Source organism: Actinia tenebrosa, unplaced genomic scaffold (genome assembly GCF_029948245.1).
Source record: "Actinia tenebrosa isolate PJP-AT-01 unplaced genomic scaffold, QUT_ActTen_1.0 utg344__unscaffolded, whole genome shotgun sequence".
Lineage (NCBI taxonomy): Eukaryota > Metazoa > Cnidaria > Anthozoa > Actiniaria > Actiniidae > Actinia > Actinia tenebrosa.
In genome coordinates, this window is record NW_028292606.1 from 358,407 (window position 1) to 377,692 (window position 19,286).

Sequence of the window (19,286 nt, forward strand, 5' to 3'; positions counted from 1 at the left end):
ACCACCCCCAAAGGAAAGAAGAGATAAAAATTTAAACATATTGGTTTTTGTACTTAAAATTCTTTCCTCAATTTTTGAAATAGGCCTGCACAGCCAGGGTCTCTTGACCGTAGGACTATGTGCGGGGGGAGGGGTAGGGGCTTCAGAAGGATGAAATTAGATGATTTTTTACTTTCACATTCAGGAACGCAGTGGCGGGAAAGTGGTTGTTATTGACAACGGATCCGGGTTATGCAAAGCAGGATTTTCTACCGACGAAAAACCTCGAGTTGTTTTCCCATCTGTTGTTGGCCGACCACAATATCAGGTACACTTAATTAAGTCTAGAAGTAGACCACATTACCGTCGTTTCCATTACTGCGTGGCCACCCCAGACACAAATCGCGTCGTGTAGTTTGCAATAGACTGCCGTCAATCAAACACCTCATTCTACTTGGATGTACTCAAACTCTTTGCAATCGCTTTCGGAACTTTCCTTCGTGATATCTGATTGAGAAAGTTTGACAAAAAAGCCAACTCACTGATCCAAACCTGATAAATGGCGTCAACATGAATGATTGACAGTTTGATAGAAAAGCCAACTCACTGATCCAAACGTGTATAAATGGCGTCAACATGAATGATTGACAGTTTGATAGAAAAGCCAACTCACTGATCCAAACGTGTATAAATGGCGTCAACATGAATGATTGACAGTAGTCTACATGTACTGCAAGCTACACGACTCGATTTGTGTCTGGGGTGCCCGAGGGGGGTGAGGGGGTACTCCGGCAGGATTTGGGTAGGGGTGTTCCGCTGGGATTCTGAAAGGGGTATCCTGCTTTGGGTACCCAAATTTGTAGACCCTGTTTATGACAAAAGGTATAATTGATTGCACTGAGTTCCTGTTTCAATTATCATGTCATCTCGTGTATCGCTTTTTGAAGACCATAATAACCAGTTTTGGTCAATACGAAAGTAGAACCCTGAATATGACATGAAACTTAGGAAAAAATTTGGAACTTGAGTGAAATTGCATACGCTGTTTATGACAAGAAGCTCGAAAAACCATACCCTGTTTAGCAGATCATCCCCGTATAGTCCATATATGGGAGTACCCCCCCCCCCCCCCCCCGGGCTGGGGTGGCCGCGTAGTAATGCAAACGGCGGTAATCAAAACAAGTCTATTTTGAATGTTTTGAGACCATTGGTTTTTGATTTGCTGACTAATTTATTATCCACCCCTCCCCCTAACAGGAGGCAATGGTCCATGATTACCAGGATAGTTACGTAGGCAATGCTGCACAGAACATGCGTGGTGTCTTGACTCTCAACTACCCCATGGAACACGGTATTGTTACCAACTGGGACGATATGGAGCTGGTAAGTACGGGAAATCACATTTAAGAACTAAGTTAGCATGTTGGGTGTTGGAAGGAAAATGGCATGAGATCGAGAAAAGTCATAAAAACGAAGACAAAGGCGAAATTCGGACAAACAAACTTACAAGTTTACTTTCAGCAGATAGTTTTCACAGCCGATCGCAGTTGATCTTAGTTTACATTGGTTATTATTGTAACTTTAAGTAAAAATAATAAAAACGGTTCGTATAATCCTCGTAGCGGTTAAACAGAATGCAATGTTTGTCTGAATCTTTAAGCTATTTTTAGAATCAGTGCTCTGCGCTATTTAAAGTGGCATTTATCGCACTTCCCGCAGGATCAGAATTTCCGCCATGTCAATCATAAAATAATTAGTATACTCTGTAGATAATTAACTCCAAAACGCTATCTGAGAATCCGGATGTTTGAGTTTTCAATGCTTGTGATTATAAAATATAGATTATTTTTTGCAAGACCTGAAGAAAAAAAGCATGAAAAATCTAACACTGTTTTAGATCGCGTGGTGATTATCATTCATCCAAAGCTTCAGTTCGATCCGATGTATTAATCCGAATGAGTTAGAATACTTTCTTATAGTATTCTTATTTCTTAATGGTGGGAGGAAATCTTAAAACGGGCCAAATTCAAAAAATAACCATGATCGGGTAAAATTTCGAGGCTTTATTTCACGTTTCAATGATTTTATTGAAATTTTTGATGAATCCCCATACATTTCCTTATAACATGACACCACAGAAACCAAGCTTGGGCTACCTGTGAACACATTAATGTCAAAACGGATTTTTAATCGTTGTATCATTGGTGAATAAGAAGAAACTTGAATACCGTGTAAAAAAAAAAACTTTTGTAGGTATACTGATGTTCCGGACCTTAGTCCTTTGTCTTTCAGTGCTTTTTTTTATTCCGAGGAAGGCTAACGCCCGAAACGTCAGTACAGTTAGGAACCTTTTTAATTAAGTTTCATTATTCGCTGCAGGTTGTTGTAGAGTGAAGCAAGAGAATATATTTAGTACTTCATACTCTCTTGAGTGAATGCATTTAACCCCTGAAATATAAGATGAAATAGTCACGGTTTAGCGACTTCACTCTATTCAACATACCAACGCAGTCCCTATAGGTTGCTATCAATAGACGTCATTTCCGGTAATAGCTCTTTTTTGATGGCTTATAGAATCCTGGAGGTTGTTTTGATCTCTTGTTTTCTGGTTTGATGTCGTGAAAATAGTCAAATACAATAGTTTGAGGACTTAATTTGATATGTTTTGATTTAGCATCCGCTAGTTGCCCCCCAGTCAACCGCTTGTTTGCCCCCCAGTCAACTCCAAAAAGTCACGTGATTTCACGATAGTAAGCAATTACAGTGATTTCATACAAATCCCGAAAGAAAAATGACTATTTATTTATACTAGCTGATAAAAATAAATAAAAAAAAAGAAATCTTACTATTTTGTACTATTTTTTCACGGGTTGAATAAGATCACTCTAATAACCGCTAAAAACAATACTCAAGATTCATCCGGATATTACGATATTGGCGTCAAACATGAATCACTTATTCACTTCCGTTCACGGTTGATTGTGCACTGACTTTATTTGTATAAACAGCTGTCATTATTTTTGGTCGAGTGAACTAAAACATACGATAACATAAAAAGAACCTAGGACAACCGTAATCTTGTCTCTCAACCCGCTGGAAGTGAAATCTCTTGGACGGAAACTTGGTGTGTAGGAAACCATGTTCACAACCTTAGAGCCTCTCAGAGGGTACAGGAAGAGACGAGACCCTATGAATGACATTATATTTGTTCATATTGTTTTTAGACAACAGGGCTTAGGTTAGTTCTTAACCAATGTCTCCCACGTTGAATCTTTTCCTAAATAAAGATATTGTAGGCATAGTAAAATGTAATTTGCACATCATTAGTCTCGAACTGTATTCAACGAGACGTGACGTTTGTATAAGAACATTAACACAGTCAGTGTTGTACGTCAAATCAAAGTCTTCTAACACGGAAAGACACAGTGGTTAATTCAGTCTTCAAGTACATAGCTGAATATTTTTATCTTGTCTAACTATCATGAAAGCCAAGCGAGTTTTTCTGTGGTCTGCCCCAAGATGTGTATCAACTGCTTTTGAACGTTCCATGAGAACGCTTCGTGACGTCCAGGTCTTTCATGAAACGTTTGCGATACCATTTCACCATGGCCCAGAAAGAGACAGCGATCTTTTCACAGACATTCCTCTTGATCCAAGCGCCACATACCAGTCAGTAGCCGACACCCTCAAACAAGAATACCAAGGGAAACAACTGGTTTTTGCTAAAGAAATGGCCTGTTGTCTAAAAAAACACTACGACATTCTTCTTGAAGATGGAATGAGAGAATTTCAACAGACGTTTCTCATCCGAAATCCTCACGACGTAGCTAGGTCCCTTATTAACTGTGGCTATTTTGTGGCGAAAGAGTTTGGTTTCAAAGAACTTTACGAACTTTATCAATTCGTAGTGGATAACCTTCAGCCCTCTCCCGTCATACTCGACGCTGGTGAGCTCCTGGAGTACCCGGATGAGACGATGCGTGCTTACTGCGGAGCTATTGGGATAAAATACGAGGTTGGTATGACAACGTGGCAGCCAGGTCCCGTGCCGGGGTGGGACCGAGAAGTTTGTGCTGGCTGGCATGATTCGGTAATGAATTCAAGTGGCTTCGTTAAGAGAAGTCGTAAGACTGAAGCTCATAAAAAGGACGATCTTCCTGAGGAAGCCATCAGAGTCGTGGAGGAGTGTATGCCATGCTACGAAGCCATGTATGCCAAGAGAATAGTACCAAAGACTAGCAACTAGTTTTCGTATGTTCATTGTGACGTCAATCCTATTTGAAATCGAAAAATGTTCTATAAGATATTGAAATGAATTGTTTCATGTAGAGTATAAATCATCAGAAACATTTCCCGCCCTATTTTAGTGTTGTGTTGTTGTGTTGTGTTGTGTTGTGTTGTGTTGTGTTGTGTTGTGTTGTGTTGTGTTGTGTTGTGTTGTGTTGTGTTGTGTTGTGTTGTGTTGTGTTGTGTTGTGTTGTGTTGTGTTGTGTTGTGGTGTGGTGTGGTGTGGTGTGTTGTGTTGTTATTGTTGTTTTGAGCAATTGGACGCGTCAATACGTCACAACATAAAAACTCTATTCCTCTATCACACAGGTATTAGGTATGAACGTCGTATTGATGTAGCTCAAGCAGCGGTATAATGCATGCAAATGATAATTGATAATTATTCTTCTGTTATGTAGATTATTATTGTCATATATTAAACTTTTTAAAAAGCTGGCCCATTGGTATTCTTTTTTCAATAAAGTTAGTCACCTGAAAAGCTGCAAAGCTTAGACCGACAAGAATCATGGGTAAATACATTTTAGATGTTTCAAACGGTTGATAACTATTGATGGAATAGACCCTTTCAGCTGGGCATAATGTTTTCCCATTTCAGATCACGTCATTCCCTAGAGCATTATTTCTTTTTTTAACGTTTAGAAGACACATGAATACGACCCAAACGAAGAATCTTAGGAAGGAAAGCTAAGGAAAAGTCTATTAAGAACTTTTACCAGCTACAGTTTCGCCTCATTTTAGTAACTTCAAATTGTATTTTGTATCAAAGCTTTATATGTTGGATATGAATTGTTTCTCATGACCCTTAGCGGTCTCAGTTTTGTAAGTTTTCGTAAATAATTTTATTGAACTAAGTATTACCTCCCTTTCGTCAATGTTTGAGAGCGGTGAGAATAAGATCATAGATAACATTTTAAATAAAATGAAATAAAATAGGTAAGAGCAAAGAAACGTAAAAATCACGCTATAGAGGTTTTGTACCATCACGTGTTCACACCCATAATACAGCTTGGGCTGCCTGTGGTTAGATGGCAGAACAATAAAATCCCTTTGCTCTCGGGAATTGAATTCTTTCTCATGTAAAACGATTGTATTTTCTTGCCATCTAACATGGCTGTCGTCACTTGATGATGCAAAACTTCTATTCTAGTCTAAACTGTCTTGTATAGCGACTCCTGGTGCTGGGAGCCTTTTAAAAGTTAAGTAAGTAGATCTAAACGAATGATTGTATTTTTCATGATCAGGTTTGGGAGAATGCATTCGATGAGCTACGTGTATATTCATCCGAATACCCTGTCATGTTGACCGAGGCTCCTCTCAACCCTAAGAAAAATAGAGAGCGCATGCTTCAACTGATGTTCGAGACATTCAATGTGCCTTGTATGTTTGTCGCTGTACAGGCTGTGATGGCCTTGTATGCTTCTGGGCGGACTACAGGTAAGCCTACTGCATCATAATCACCACCAAAACACTCGTCACCACTGAACTCCACAACTCTGCAAATTTGTTGCGCGCGGGGTGGTAGTACGAACCGCATTTGCTCTGCAACTTGCAAAGGAACAATATCGCGCGACATGTTGTGCAATTTTGTTGCCCGTATTACCCCCTCTTAAGAGCAATATTCCTCCATGACTACGATTTGATACCTTATGGAAACCCATGAATATTCCCACATGTATTTATCTAGGCGCTGTATTTGACTGCGGTGATGGCGTAAGTCACACAGTACCAGTCTACGAAGGCTACATGCTACCCCACGCCACTCAGAGAATGAACCTAGCAGGTAGAGACATTACTGCGCACTTACAGCGCTTGATAACAGAGCGAGGCTACTCGTTCAAGACTTCAGCTGAACACCAGATTATCAGAGACCTCAAGGAGAAGCTATGCTACGTGGCTCAAGATTTTGATAAAGAAATTGAGGAGTCTGAGACAAGTGATAACTGCGAGGCATTGTATACTGTAAGTACGTCGATAAAGATACCTTAGAAGCTAAGTGGACCATTTGCATGATGCCATCCATTTACTGCCAATGTCAGAAGGTTTTGTAAGAACAGCAAGGCCAATATTTCTTTCTTTCTTTCTTTCTTTCTTTCTTTCTTTCTTTCTTTCTTTCTTTCTTTCTTTCTTTCTTTCTTTCTTTCTTTCTTTCTGGACAATATTTGAGCAGAGATGCCCAGTTCAGCATAGCTGGTTTAAGAGGGGCTCTGCATAAAACACATCACATTTATTTGAATATCACCATATTCACTGAGCCTGAGGGGAATAATTTTTTAGTATAATTTTAGACTTGAATATCAGAGAAAAGTCGAAATTCAGGATAAAAAAACGTCTTAGTATTTCTTCCAAGCTGGAAAACTTTGGAAAACCTCATAATCACCGTTCGAGCAATGATTATCGTCTCAGAATCACCGGTCGCTCGACCAATCACAGCTCGAGAAACTCTATATTCAAGTCTAAAATTGTACTAAAATTCTATGATTGTCTTACTTGCAGTTACCAGACGGCCACTCATTGCACATCGGTAATGAAAGGTTCCGCGCACCAGAAGCGCTGTTCCAACCCTCTCTCCTCGGACAAGACATTGACGGTATTCACGAGTCTATTTACAAGTGCATCAAGAAATGTGACATCGATATAAGATCTGATCTTTTCCACAACATACTGCTGTCAGGTAAAACAATATTGATTTTTAAAAACAAGTGAATGATAGCATCTAATGCGCATGCTCATAATAGTAATAATAATAATAATAATAATAATAATAATAGCACTTATTTTAACACGATGAAATTACAGTTACAAACTGATGTGGTCATAACATAGGCGGATTGATTGGCTAATTATTTGAAAGACGTTTCTGTTAACTTTCACCTTTCACCTTTAGATTTTTCAATCAACTATTGGCCATAAATACATCTTTCTGCATTAATGGCTGACAAGTGCACCAAAACGAGGTCCTGGGTCATTAGCTCGCAATAAAATATATAGAAGCATGTTTTGACCTGAATACTCCCGTTATGGAGTTCGCCTTTTCTCGGTTTTAGCCTCGATTGTGTACAAATTTGTTCTTTTCTTTTATTAAGGTCCATTGTATAGTAAGCAATGTACGTACTACGGAACAATACGGGAAGTGGTTACATGAGAGTGTTACATGAAAAACTGGGGACCGAGGGCCAAATGCAAAGACATAATATGGTGTCAACGCAAAGTATACACTAGTTCTGTCTTTCGTTTCTTCTTACATCCAGGAACGCGACAATTGCACAACAAAAATTATGAGAAAATACTGTAAATTTGTAAATTTGGCCCTGGATGCCTCGTTTTCAACCGGCCGTGCGCCATTTTGGATTTAGGTTTATTCGCGCTATCCACCTTTATTTTGTATGAGCAGCCTTGCTCAGCCTTGCAACATGACTGGGTGACCTCTTTTTCGTGCGCTCCTCAGCCATTATGAGAACGGTGTATACCATAGAGTAATGTGACATTAGTAGTATAGGGAATGGGGGTTCCAGCGCAATCTCAACACGGGCAAGACCCGTGTCAAAAATCCACCTACGGAAACAACCCACTCCAAGTGTGGTTGGGGGCAACAGCGCAAATATGTTAGTCTATATATGGAGTGCGAAGATTGTAAGAGAACTTTTAAGAAAGAAGCGGATTTGAAAAAGCATTTGAAAATGAAGACGAAGTGTATGAGCAGTTATGATTGTGGATGTGGTAAGAAGTTTGAGACTAAGGTTAAATTGTTTTGGCATTGTCAGGACTGTGAGTACGACTACGACGACTTAAAAAGTGCTTGGTATTAGGTATAAAATATTTCCTATTATATAGATGGAATCCCAAAGCAACTTCAGCACGGTGTCAATACCCGGTAACGGTGAGATTGACGTTAGACAGTTTTGGCGTCAGTCAGAAAGGAAGGTTAAAAGGACTCTCCGAAAAGGTATAGAAGAATTAGGAGCCCTGAAAGCGAGCATAATGGTAGAAGTAAGTTTGTCAAAAGACGAGGTAATGACGACAGCAATGTTGCGATCAAAGTCGTTAGTGATATTAGAATCCACGAATCTGGATAGGTCACTCAGTGAAGCCTTAGAAGCAATAATGGAGTCGCTGTCTAACTACACGAAAGAAGGATCGGGTTGGACAGTAGAGGAGGTTGAAGGAATAGAGATAAGTATAGCCAGGTACGTGCCAATACGAGGGGGGAGTTACGTACCGCTACCAACGTGGGTAGAAAGGAAGAAGGCTATTGTAAACGTGAAGAATGAAGACAATCGATGCTTTATGTGGGCAATCAGGTCTGCACTGTATCCAGCAGAGAAGGATCCCTGTAGGACAAGTAAGTATCCCACAGATGATTTAGAGTGGGATGGTGTGGAATTTCCCATGCAGTTGATAGACATCCCCATATTTGAGGAAATAAACGATCTAGCAATTAACGTTTACGGAGTCAGAGAGCAGACGATAGTACCGTTAGTTCTGTCAAAAAGTAAAGGAGAGCGCGTACATTTATTCTACCACGGCGGACACTACTCATGGGTTAAACACATTAGCAGACTATTCTACAGACATACTAAGCACAAAGGCAAAAAGTACTTCTGCGACTGCTGCTTGCTGTCATTTACATCCTTAAATGCCCTAAAGAAACACGATGAGATCTGCCGCGGAGTCGAAGAGGTGGCGCAACGGATCCAGATGCCCACCAACAAAGAGCTTTCATACGCAGACCATCAAAAGCAGATGCAAGTACCTTACGTGATATATGCAGACTTCGAAGCGTTGATAACTAAGGAAGAGCAGAAACGTGGTGCCACGAATAAGGTAGGATTACACGAGATCTGCTCCTTTGGTTACATAGTAGTCAGATCAGACGGTAAAGCAAACCCTCCTGTGATTTACCGAGGTAAGAACGCAGCTAATGAGTTTCTAGAAGCATTGCGAGAAGAGGAGGGGGAGATTAGAGAACAATTAAGACGTCCAAAGAAGATGGAATTTACCAAAGAGAACCAGGAGGCTTTTAACAAGGCAAAAAAATGCCACATTTGCCAACATACGCTTCTTCAGTTTGGAAGACGAGCCAAGAAAGCGTGGGATGAAGATGGAAAGTATCTAGGAGAAGCTCATTTTAAATGCGGGAAGTATGCTAAGAAAGGTGAGAAGCCGGGAAAGCCCTCCACGCACTGCATTCACTGCCACAAAGCATTTGTTGAGGATTTCTATGTGGATAAGGTTAGGGATCACTGCCACATCACGGGTAAATACAGAGGAGCGGCTCATTGGAAATGCAATATAAACTTCAAAGTAAATCCAGACATGGAGATTCCGGTGTTCTTTCACAACCTCCGCGGTTACGACTCCCATTTGCTACTACAAGGAACAGACGGCTCCGAAGTAAAGTGCATACCCAACAACAAAGAAAGGTACATGTCCGTAACCGTAGGCAAGCTGAAGTTCTTAGACTCGCAGCAGTTCATGGCGGACTCCTTAGCAAACCTCGTAAAGTATAACACCAACTTTCCCATTTCCAGTCAATACGGCGCGGAAAGGAAAGGAGTCTACCCATACGAATACATGGACTCCTGGGATCGATTCAAAGAGTCCCTACCACCCAAAGATCGCTTCTACAGCACCCTAAACGAGTCCGGTATAAAGGATGAGGAGTACCAGCATGCGTTAGACGTGTGGGAAAAGTACTCCTGTGAGAACATGGGGGACTACCACGACATCTACCTAAGGTCTGACGTAGTGCTGCTTGCAGACGTTTTCCAAAGCTTCAGAAAGATGGCTATGGAATATTACGGATTGGATCCCGCTAATTTCTACACGGCTCCTGGGCTCAGCTGGAGTGCTTTGTTAAAGAAGACAAATGCGCAGTTGGATCTCCTAACGGAGTACGACATGTATCGGTTTATGGAAGACGGTATTCGTGGCGGCGTATGCGGACCCAGCCGACGTTACGCCCGCGCAAACAACCCCTTAGTAGAGCACGACCCAGAGAAACCAACCACATACATTTACTACCTGGATGCGAATAACCTTTATGGTTGGGCAATGTCACAGTACCTACCTGTGAGAGACTTCGAATGGGATCCAGTGAAGCCGATAGACTTCTACATGCAGGTAGGAAAGGAGGAAGACAAGGGTTACGTCTTAGAAGTGGATCTGGAGTACCCAGAGCGCCTGCACGACGAACACAATGAGTTCCCCTTAGCACCAGAAGCGATAGAGATACCATTTAAGCAGCTAAGTCCGCTGCAAAAGCAAATGTGCCCTGGTTACAAACCGTACAGGAAACTAACTATGAACCTGATGGATAAGAAGAAGTATGTGGTACATTACCGCAACCTGCAGTTCTACGTGCGACACGGAATGCGCGTAGAGAAGATCCACAGAGTCCTAAAATTCACGCAGGAACCCTGGATGCGCCCCTACATTGACTTTAACACGCAAAAGCGTACCGCAGCGAAAAATGACTTCGAGAAAAACCTCTTCAAACTGATGAACAACAGCGTGTTCGGAAAGACAATGGAGAACATCCGCAAGCGCGTAAGCGTAAAAATAGTCAGCACCAAAGAGGAAGCAGAAGCATACGTGTCACAGCCAGGCTTCGTTAGATACGTAGAAATGCTGAACTTCTACGTGATTCACATGAAAAGGGCAAACCTCTTACTAAACAAGCCCGTTTACACAGGCTTTACGGTGCTGGATCTATCGAAGCTGCTTATGTACGAGTTCTACTACGATAAGCTTAAGCCAAAGTACGGAGACCGCTGTCGCCTCCTGTACACAGACACCGACTCCCTAATTCTAGAAGTGCAAACGGAAGACGTTTACAAAGACTGCCTCCCCGACATAGACGAGTACGACACCAGCGGTTACCCGAAGGAGCACTTCCTTTACTCTGCGAAGAATAAGAAGGTAATTGGGAAGATGAAAGACGAAATGTTAGGAAAACCCATCGTGGAATACGTGGGTCTGAAACCAAAGATGTACAGCGTGCTAAAGTTAGACGGCGTAGAAAAGAAAGCTAAAGGCGTAAAAAAGTATGTGGTTAAGAAGGACATTACGCACGAGTCCTACCTCAACGTATTACGAACACGCAAGGAACAGCGGCATAAGATGAACAGCCTGCGCAGCTATGGTCATCAGATACATAACGTCACGCAGGAGAAGGTGTCACTGTCTGCATTTGACGGTAAGAGGTGGATGTGTGATGACGGAGTGCATACGATAGCATTCGGACATCACACGATAAGCAGTTCTTCTTTGACGAACCCACGCGTGGGACCATCATGAAGATAATACAAGATGGGCTGACCCTTCTTAGCTATCGCACTTCGGATCTGGTAAGTTTCCAAAGACCAATTAGGATCCGTAGCTCTTTTGGATCCTCCTTCTAATTCACCCGGCTCATAGAGATATCGAACCGTGACATTACCTAATTTCTTTTCATGGGGGAAGACCGCCCTCGAACTTCTGATGAAGGACTTGTGTTCCACGTGTTTCTTTTTTATGGCATCCCTGGGTTTCATTCCCGTAGCCCTGGCCGCCTCGTTGTTCGAAGCTGCGACGACCTGGGGGAGCCTCTGAGTCCATTCCCTATTGCGTTTGGAGGGATCTTCCAGCTCTTTCCAATACTGGTATCCAAAGAGACGCTCGGCCAGGGTCTTATTGAATCTTTCGACAATGCTTTGACCCCTGTGGTACTCTGCTTTAGCTCTTCTAATCTTAGTGTCGTGGTCTTTCAGGGTCTTAGTAACCACGCCCATGAACTCCGTTCCCGCATCCACTTGCAGCAGCTTAGGCCATTTCAAGACGCGCTTATAAACCCTACCTAGGGCTTCTGCGACTTCCCCAGAATCCTTGCTGGTTATAGGTTCGGCGTCCTTGTATCTGCTTGCGATATCGACTACGGTCAAAGCGTACCTATAGGTCTTTTTTCTCACCTTATCGTGCGGCAAGAAAAGCAAATCCGCCTGATGAACTTCATTGGGGGTATTTACGGTGAAGCTGGGCCTGGGAATGTACTTAGGCACGGGAAGATAAACCTGCCAGAGGGTTTGTTTTTTCAACCAGTTCTTAGCCGTTTCGTCTGATACCCTGGCCGCGGTCGCGAGTTTCTTGATAGCTGACGCTCCTCTCCAATAGCCTTCCGGCCCATAGTAAATCCTTTTAAGTTTGTCCTCTACGCGGCCCATTATATGAATTCCAAAACAAGATTGATCTTACGTCCGTTAAAATCCACCGTCTTTCCGTCCACTTTAATGGTGATGTTTATGCTTTCTACCAAATTAGATAAGTCATAGCTCAAAGAAATGGGAGTGTATTCTACTGGGTCAAATGGATTACCTTGGGGCAGAAACTTGGACATAAGAGAAGACTTTTCTCCATTGTTGTAACTATGGACCAAGTCGCAATAGACTTCATAAGAGGATGCGACTTTCCATTTCACATCATATGTACTGCCGCTATTTATCGTGGTACTAGTAAGGCCCAGGAGTTCTACCAATGAACTGTCCTTTAGATTGGCGCTCCCATTATTTTTCTTGAATGTCATTTCATGGGGCAATCCTGTGGTAAGAGTATATCCATGCTTTGCTAGCTCCTTAGCCAGTGTTATGGGGGTGTAATGGGAATCTGGTATTTTTGGTTTGGTGCCGGAAGTTCCGATGACAAAGCCATTAATTAAATTATACCAAGAATTGTACAAAGAGCAACTAACCAACCGAACCCTTTCCGCGCGGATGGGAGGATTCAGATAAGTAGTAAAGTTATTCTTGTCGCTTTCCAAAAAGACGATCATTATATTAGATACGCCAAAGCCACGCCTCCGGCCAGCCCTGCGACTCCTACAAAAACCAATTCATTGTCTTTTTGTTTCTTAGAAGGCTGGTAGTAATTCTTGAACTGAGGCTTTTTCATTCTAAAGTCGGGGTGTGCTTGCGCATAAAGTTTGAAGGCGTAGTCTGTGTTTTCGAAGTTCTTATCCGCCTGCATCTTGTCTTGGTAGTTCTTGTCCAACCAATCCCTGTAAGCTTGTCTTTTTTCATTCCAAGCTGCAACGTCCCTTTGATATTTCTCCAGCGCTAAGTCGTGTCTCTTTCTTTCGGCGGCACCGCTTTTGTCGCCTCTAACTAATCTATCCAAATATTGACCACCATAATTAGCCCCTGTAAATGCTAAAGCTGCAATGACTCCACCTGCGACTAAGCTAACCATTATACATTAGGTAGGTACTTTTCCTTCCGTAGGTAATCCTTTACCATGATAGCCCCGCCTACGGCAGCGGTCATCTTAGCAAAGTTAGCGAAGCTCTTGCTTGGGTCTTCAGTAAAGTCTTCTTTGAGCACTTTCTTACCTACCCAACCAATACCCGCAACGATGGAAGTAATGATAGCTGCCTCTTCAACAGTTTTCAACAACGCGGTCGACATTATATTACAAAGCGAGAAGGAAAATCTAGGTCGCCACGGTACGTGGTGATAAATCTACTCCATTTCAGGGATCTTACTTTTTCTAACCTCCACAGGTGCATGATACGTTGGTGGTTCTACCTTTTTCGTTGCCCGCCATTGTAAGTAAAGGCTGCCTGCTGCTATAGCGACTCCTAACGCGCCAATGACGTATCCCGGATTAATAAAGGATTCCTCTTCCTCCACCTTTTCTTCTTTTTTGGCTTTGTTCTTCCTGTTCATCTCCGCGAGCTTCTTTCCGGCAGCGACTCTGCCCGGAGATTTAGCCTTGGTAATCTTGGTATCTTCTACGGGAGCCTTTTCTGGTTGTTCTTCGGTGCCACTCATCTTATATTAAGGGACTTGAAGGACTTGACAAGTAACTTGATGACGACTTGACAACGACTTGACTAAGTACTTGAGGTGACTTGACAACGACTTGACTAAGTACTTGAGGTGACCTGACAACGACTTGACTAAGTACTTGAGGTGACTTGATCAGGTACCTCAGCAAGTGCTGCCTGGAAGACCTTTTCGACTTCTCTGTCCTTCTTGAAGTCCTTCCAAGATGTTCCAAAGGAACCTAGTACCTCCTTCAAGTCAACGTGCTGAGCTACGTGAAGTGCCGCAGAGGCGACTGCCATTAACTTACCGCACTTCAAAGACAACCACCCGCAGGTTATCTTAAGTTCTTGGGCGATGACATAGTCATCACTAATGTCCTTCCGTAGTTGCTCCACGTCGTCTATGGGCAGCGCAAGTCCGAGAAGCTTGGTGGCCAGCTTAATGGCTGAGTCTGCTACGGCGTCCGTGGTCTTACTTGCAAGGGCAGCCTCGTACCTCTTATGGAACTTCTTAACCTCCTCTTCTGACAGCTTATTAACCTGCTCATGGGTAAGTTCCTTACCTATCATTTCTTTACACTTCCCAGAAGACACAAGGATGTTGAGTTGTTCCTTGAGGTTACTTTCATCTAACTGTGTGGGGACTTCATCTATGAGCTGCTCAATGTCCATATATGTTAACGTCATACGGAAACCTCAAAGAGAAGATCATCTTGGAATGTTGGTGCGTTTTTAAATGCCGCATGTATTCGTGCAGCTGTTCCTTGCTTATCTCACCGCCGTAGTCGCTTAAAATGGTTTCCAGGTCAGACTTGCTCGGAGTATAAAATACTACGAGAGAGCCTATGTTTTCCCTAAAGGGCTTAGAGACGCTGGTAAGCTGCTGGGAAAGCAACCAAACGCTAATGTTGTCATGTCTGCCGCTAAAGGCGAGCTTCACTAATTCGGAGGTGCGCCTTTTTACGTCGTCCCCACAGGCAATGTCATCCAATATGAGGAGCGTCTGTGTATCTTTAGGGAATTGCTTGTGCCAGAACTTCAAATGGCTGGATAACTCGTTAGGATCTAAGATATCTACGAAGAAGTCGTCATCTTTCACTCCTATGCCTTCCCAGGTGCGGTTATTCACGTAGGTGGGACAAAGCAGCACTATGTAGTCAAAGCGGTATCTAAAGGATCCTAATAGCTGCTCTACCACGAACTGGGTCTTTCCGCAGCCGGTGGGTCCTACTATCAGAGCGTTACAAGGAATATGGTTCGGATCCATTATATATACGATGGAGCCAGTGGAAGCAGTAAGAAGGATTGCCACCGACGCAAAGGATAAAAGAGACACCATAGAAATGCAAAGGGAAGAGATAGACCGGTTAAAAGAGCGCGTACAGGAATTGTACGATGAAATGTGCAGTCTGAAGCGTGCAGAAAGGTTTGGCGCGCTTTTGACAATGGCGGGCTGGGCTAAGGAGTCCATTAAGGACTTCATTCGATATCCCCCATAGATATATGGACTGCATTACGTGCGAACTACCTGCTGACTGCATCATCGTTACCCCTCCGACGCCTCGTAAGAAACACAGCTGCTGTCACTGTAATAAGGTATTCTCTGAAGAAGACTTCGTTGGACATTGGTGTCCCGCGGATACTAAAGCACAAAGGACTTTAGACGACGTTCGAGAAGAGTAAGAGGTCGCAAAGAAGATCTTACTAAGCCCCAGCAAGAGGAATTAGCATAGGTCTTTCTTTTTTATTGTTATTTTGTTAAATGCTGCAAAGAGGTCTCAAGTAAGGGTCTATTTTTTATTGTTATTTTGTTAAGCCCCCATTAAAAGATGAGGTATCATTCTTTCTCATTGTTGAAACCAGCAAAAAGATAATCATGTTAACCATTCTTCGATCGTGATGATTTAACAAAATAACAATAAAAAATAGACCCTTACTTGAGACCTCTTTGCAGCATTTAACAAAATAACAATAAGGTATATATAATGAAGTGCGTGCAATGTGATAGAGCTTTTAGTAGCAAGCAGCGACTGCAATACCATCTTTCCAAGAAAGTCTGTCAGAAGACAATCAGCACTGTTTGCGGCGACTGCGGTAAGGAATTGTCCACCATACAGACCCTACGATATCACCGCGAGCATAGAGTCTGCCTTAAAGACCATTGCCACCGATGCGATGAACCTCTCTTTGAAGAGAACTGGCATAAATACCGCTGTCGTCGTTACCACCTCGAAGATGTCGTCTGTGAAACCCACGGCGATTTAGCAGGGCGATGTTGCCCCCTTGAAACCGGCCGGGCGCTTACGCGACGTAAGAAGGAAATAGACCAAGATTTCGTATGCTTTGACGACTATGAAGGAGTAAAATGGGAGAATAGGGAACACTGGGACGGCATCTGCGATAAATGTGGTTGTCAACGCAGCGGTCAGCATATTTGGTGTTGCCTGTATGACGGTCCCAAGCCTTTAGACCATTACCTGGCGATACGAAAGGCTTGGAAAAATGAGAAAGATATATGATTCCTCAAATCACAGCATTCATAGGGGGAGCCTTGATTACGATATCGATTGATTTCATGTCAGAAAAAAAGAGGTCCGCCGAAGCAGACCAATATCTAATCAATCACATAATGGATTAGCTTCCGGGCGACGTTCGATGTCAAACTTCCATCGACCGTTAACCTTACCATAGGTACGCAGGTGTGTATATTCTTCGCCTTGCAGTACGTACCGTACGCAGTCGGGAGCCCATAAACTGTACTCTTGGCTGCCGTCTAAGAGGACCAACCTTAAACGGTTAATGTCCTCGAAGACGACGTAATTTTTTATTTCGTATGAAATGCCATGTAGCAAGTCGCGCCAGTGAGTTTGTTCAAGAATCATTATATCTATGAAATATCTTTTGGTGCGTTCGTAAGTTCTCATGCGATTTGAAAGCCTTAACACACCAAGGGCAAGGTATGCGAATGCCGTCGACGTAACGGTCGATTTCCCTGCAGATCAGATCGTAATCGTTGCTTACCATCGTTAAGTATCCATTCATTTCATATTGCGTCAATACCGCTTTTTGTTTGTCGGACAATACGCCGTTACCCTTTGGCGTCTTCAGTTCCAGACAGAACCCATTGTATTTCTTATGGGAGTTAAGAATTAGGATGTCGGGTTGACCTGCCTGGTAGCCCTTTTGCCAGCACTTTATCCTTTTACTGGTGGTATCTTGCAATTCCCCGAGTCCAGGCGCTAATATCAGCGTAGGGTAAAACCTGCGTATCTTATCGATGACCTTCTTATGTAAGTCGAACTCATCCTCGATCTTGAAGGTCAACTTATTTGGACCATCCAACGAGTATTTCCCCGTCTTCCTTAACGTAGGTAGGACGTCTTCGAAGACCCAATCTTGGAACGACTCTGCCGTTGGCAGTTTGGAGCTGAATATCAATTGATACAAACCAGACTCCGTCACATACAGGGATTGCGGGTGCGAACCAGAAGGGAGGCGATTCACCTCCAACTCGTTAAGTCTCTTCTTATGCTTGTCCCGCACGTGGGCTTTAATAGCATCTTTGGTGTCTGCATAACCTAATGCCTTTGCTACCTCCTTTGCTTTAAAGTACAGCTTATCGCCTTGCACTATGCATTGCAGTTTAGTTTCGTTGTTTTCGAATACGCGGAGCATATTATACGTAAGGAATATTTTTTATCCTTTCGCTTGGCTCAAGGAACGCGAGCCTAGTAGGCAACGCTTTTTAGCTGATTCATTTCTACACTCAGTTGCGCGTCTGAGACTACGAAGATATATGCGTTGATCTTAGTAGCGTCGCTGGCGTCTTTGGTGCGCTTGATCTCCAACGTAATGCCGTCCTGGGTATTTACCAGCCGCAATCCCTGTCCATGTAGGTCTTCGTCGTTCGTCGTGCGCATGTCGATCCACAGCGCGTACTTATCCTTAAAGAATTTCTTTGGGTCAATTTGGTCGCCAAACTTACGTGCGACTTCCCGGTACATATCCGCGGGCTTTATCCCTTGTGAGTAAACCTTATTAGGCACTCCGTTGATGCTAACACCTACGTTGGTAATGTTAGGATTAAAGAACGCCTCGGAGTCACGCAATCCTGCCGTGTATGTCTTTGCGAACAGCAACATTATCCCTGTAAGGCTGCGCCTGGGAAGGTTAATGCTTTGGTTGATGACCTCTTCGACGTTATTTGTAAAGCTGAACGTCTTGTACATCACGACGTGATCGTAAAGGAAAGCCTTCCCGGAGCTGTATTCCATACCGGCGCTACGTGCTAAGTCTTCGCTGTATACCGTTTCATACTGCAGCTCTAAGTTAGTAACGGAGTATGGGTGGACGGCTGAGGAACTTACGTCCTTTCCCTGTAGGATGTTCGTAGTGTCTGCTAGGGTTACTTCGAACTGCAGCTCGCTTAGCTGCCTTGGGTAGTATGCACCGTGGTTCGTGATAACTTCGAAATCTAATGGAACGACATATTTAGTGCCATAAGCCGTCTTTATTTCGTCTTCTCCTGAGGCGCCAGAGGTTGCGCTTCTTACCTTGCGTATGGCATCACTGGCGATTCCCTGCTCTATCCTTTGCGCGCGGTCAAATGCAGTCAACCATAAGTCTTTGTACGTGGTATACAGATCGTACCTATTTAAGTCCAAGAGGGATTCCCCTGCGAACTTCACCCGCATCTTTGAGACAATGTTGCGGCCAAGGTCGTTGACAACGTGACGCGCGTCCGCAGTGCTTGGTTGTATTGCTAGGTCAAACCTTAGCGCCAGGGTGCCAGGAACTAAGACTAGGTTATCCGTTAGGCGGGGCACGCCTACGTACAGGGTTTCCCCTGGCTTAGCGCTGCTGGGGGTAAAGGTGACACGGTGAAAGGTGCGTTCTGCTTTCAGTCCGCCAACCTGCTTAGGTAATACGTTGGGGTTTAACTTTGAGCTTATCATATATAATGGAAGTAGAAGGAACGGATTTTGACCCCACCACCGAAGAAGGTCAAGTAGACATTAACGACGAAGAATACGACGCATGGACTAAAGGCGCGGAAACCGACCCCCTAATCTACGATATGGCTCTAGAAAACAAGTATGGTAATAGATGGAAAAGCTTCAAGGCCGCCTTGAATCGCATGTGGCAATCAAAAAACCACGGCAGCCCCGTCCCTGAGTACTTGGAGCTTCAAAACATAGAGCAGCCTGAGGCAGCCGCGCGGGAA

At 43.3% G+C, this 19,286-nt stretch overlaps 2 protein-coding genes across 3 annotated transcripts in view; both read left to right on the top strand.

Annotated features, from left to right (window-relative positions):
- Positions 1–19,286, top strand: part of LOC116306986 (uncharacterized) — a 52,412-nt gene that overhangs the window by 25,846 nt on the left and 7,280 nt on the right. Inside the window, exons 15-19 of one of the 2 annotated variants that reach the window (XM_089025511.1) lie at positions 185–307; positions 1,237–1,362; positions 5,508–5,700; positions 5,951–6,225; positions 6,760–6,937. In XM_089025511.1, the coding sequence (XP_088881637.1) occupies positions 185–307; positions 1,237–1,362; positions 5,508–5,700; positions 5,951–6,225; positions 6,760–6,937 (895 nt within the window). Of the gene's footprint in view, positions 1–184; positions 308–1,236; positions 1,363–5,507; positions 5,701–5,950; positions 6,226–6,759; positions 6,938–19,286 lie in introns of those variants that run through there. The other variant, XR_016118968.1, reaches the window with a different exon arrangement.
- On the top strand, positions 3,031–4,701 carry LOC116306987 (uncharacterized). Its single transcript, XM_031717121.2, has one exon. The coding sequence runs from the start codon at positions 3,461–3,463 to the stop codon at positions 4,223–4,225; it is 765 nt and encodes a 254-aa protein (XP_031572981.1). The 5' UTR covers positions 3,031–3,460; the 3' UTR covers positions 4,226–4,701.

Bases quoted from the DNA above. Each gene is read 5' to 3' on its own strand.
- LOC116306987 (XM_031717121.2), top strand. From the start codon at position 3,461: ATGAAAGCCAAGCGAGTTTTTCTGTGGTCTGCCCCAAGATGTGTATCA.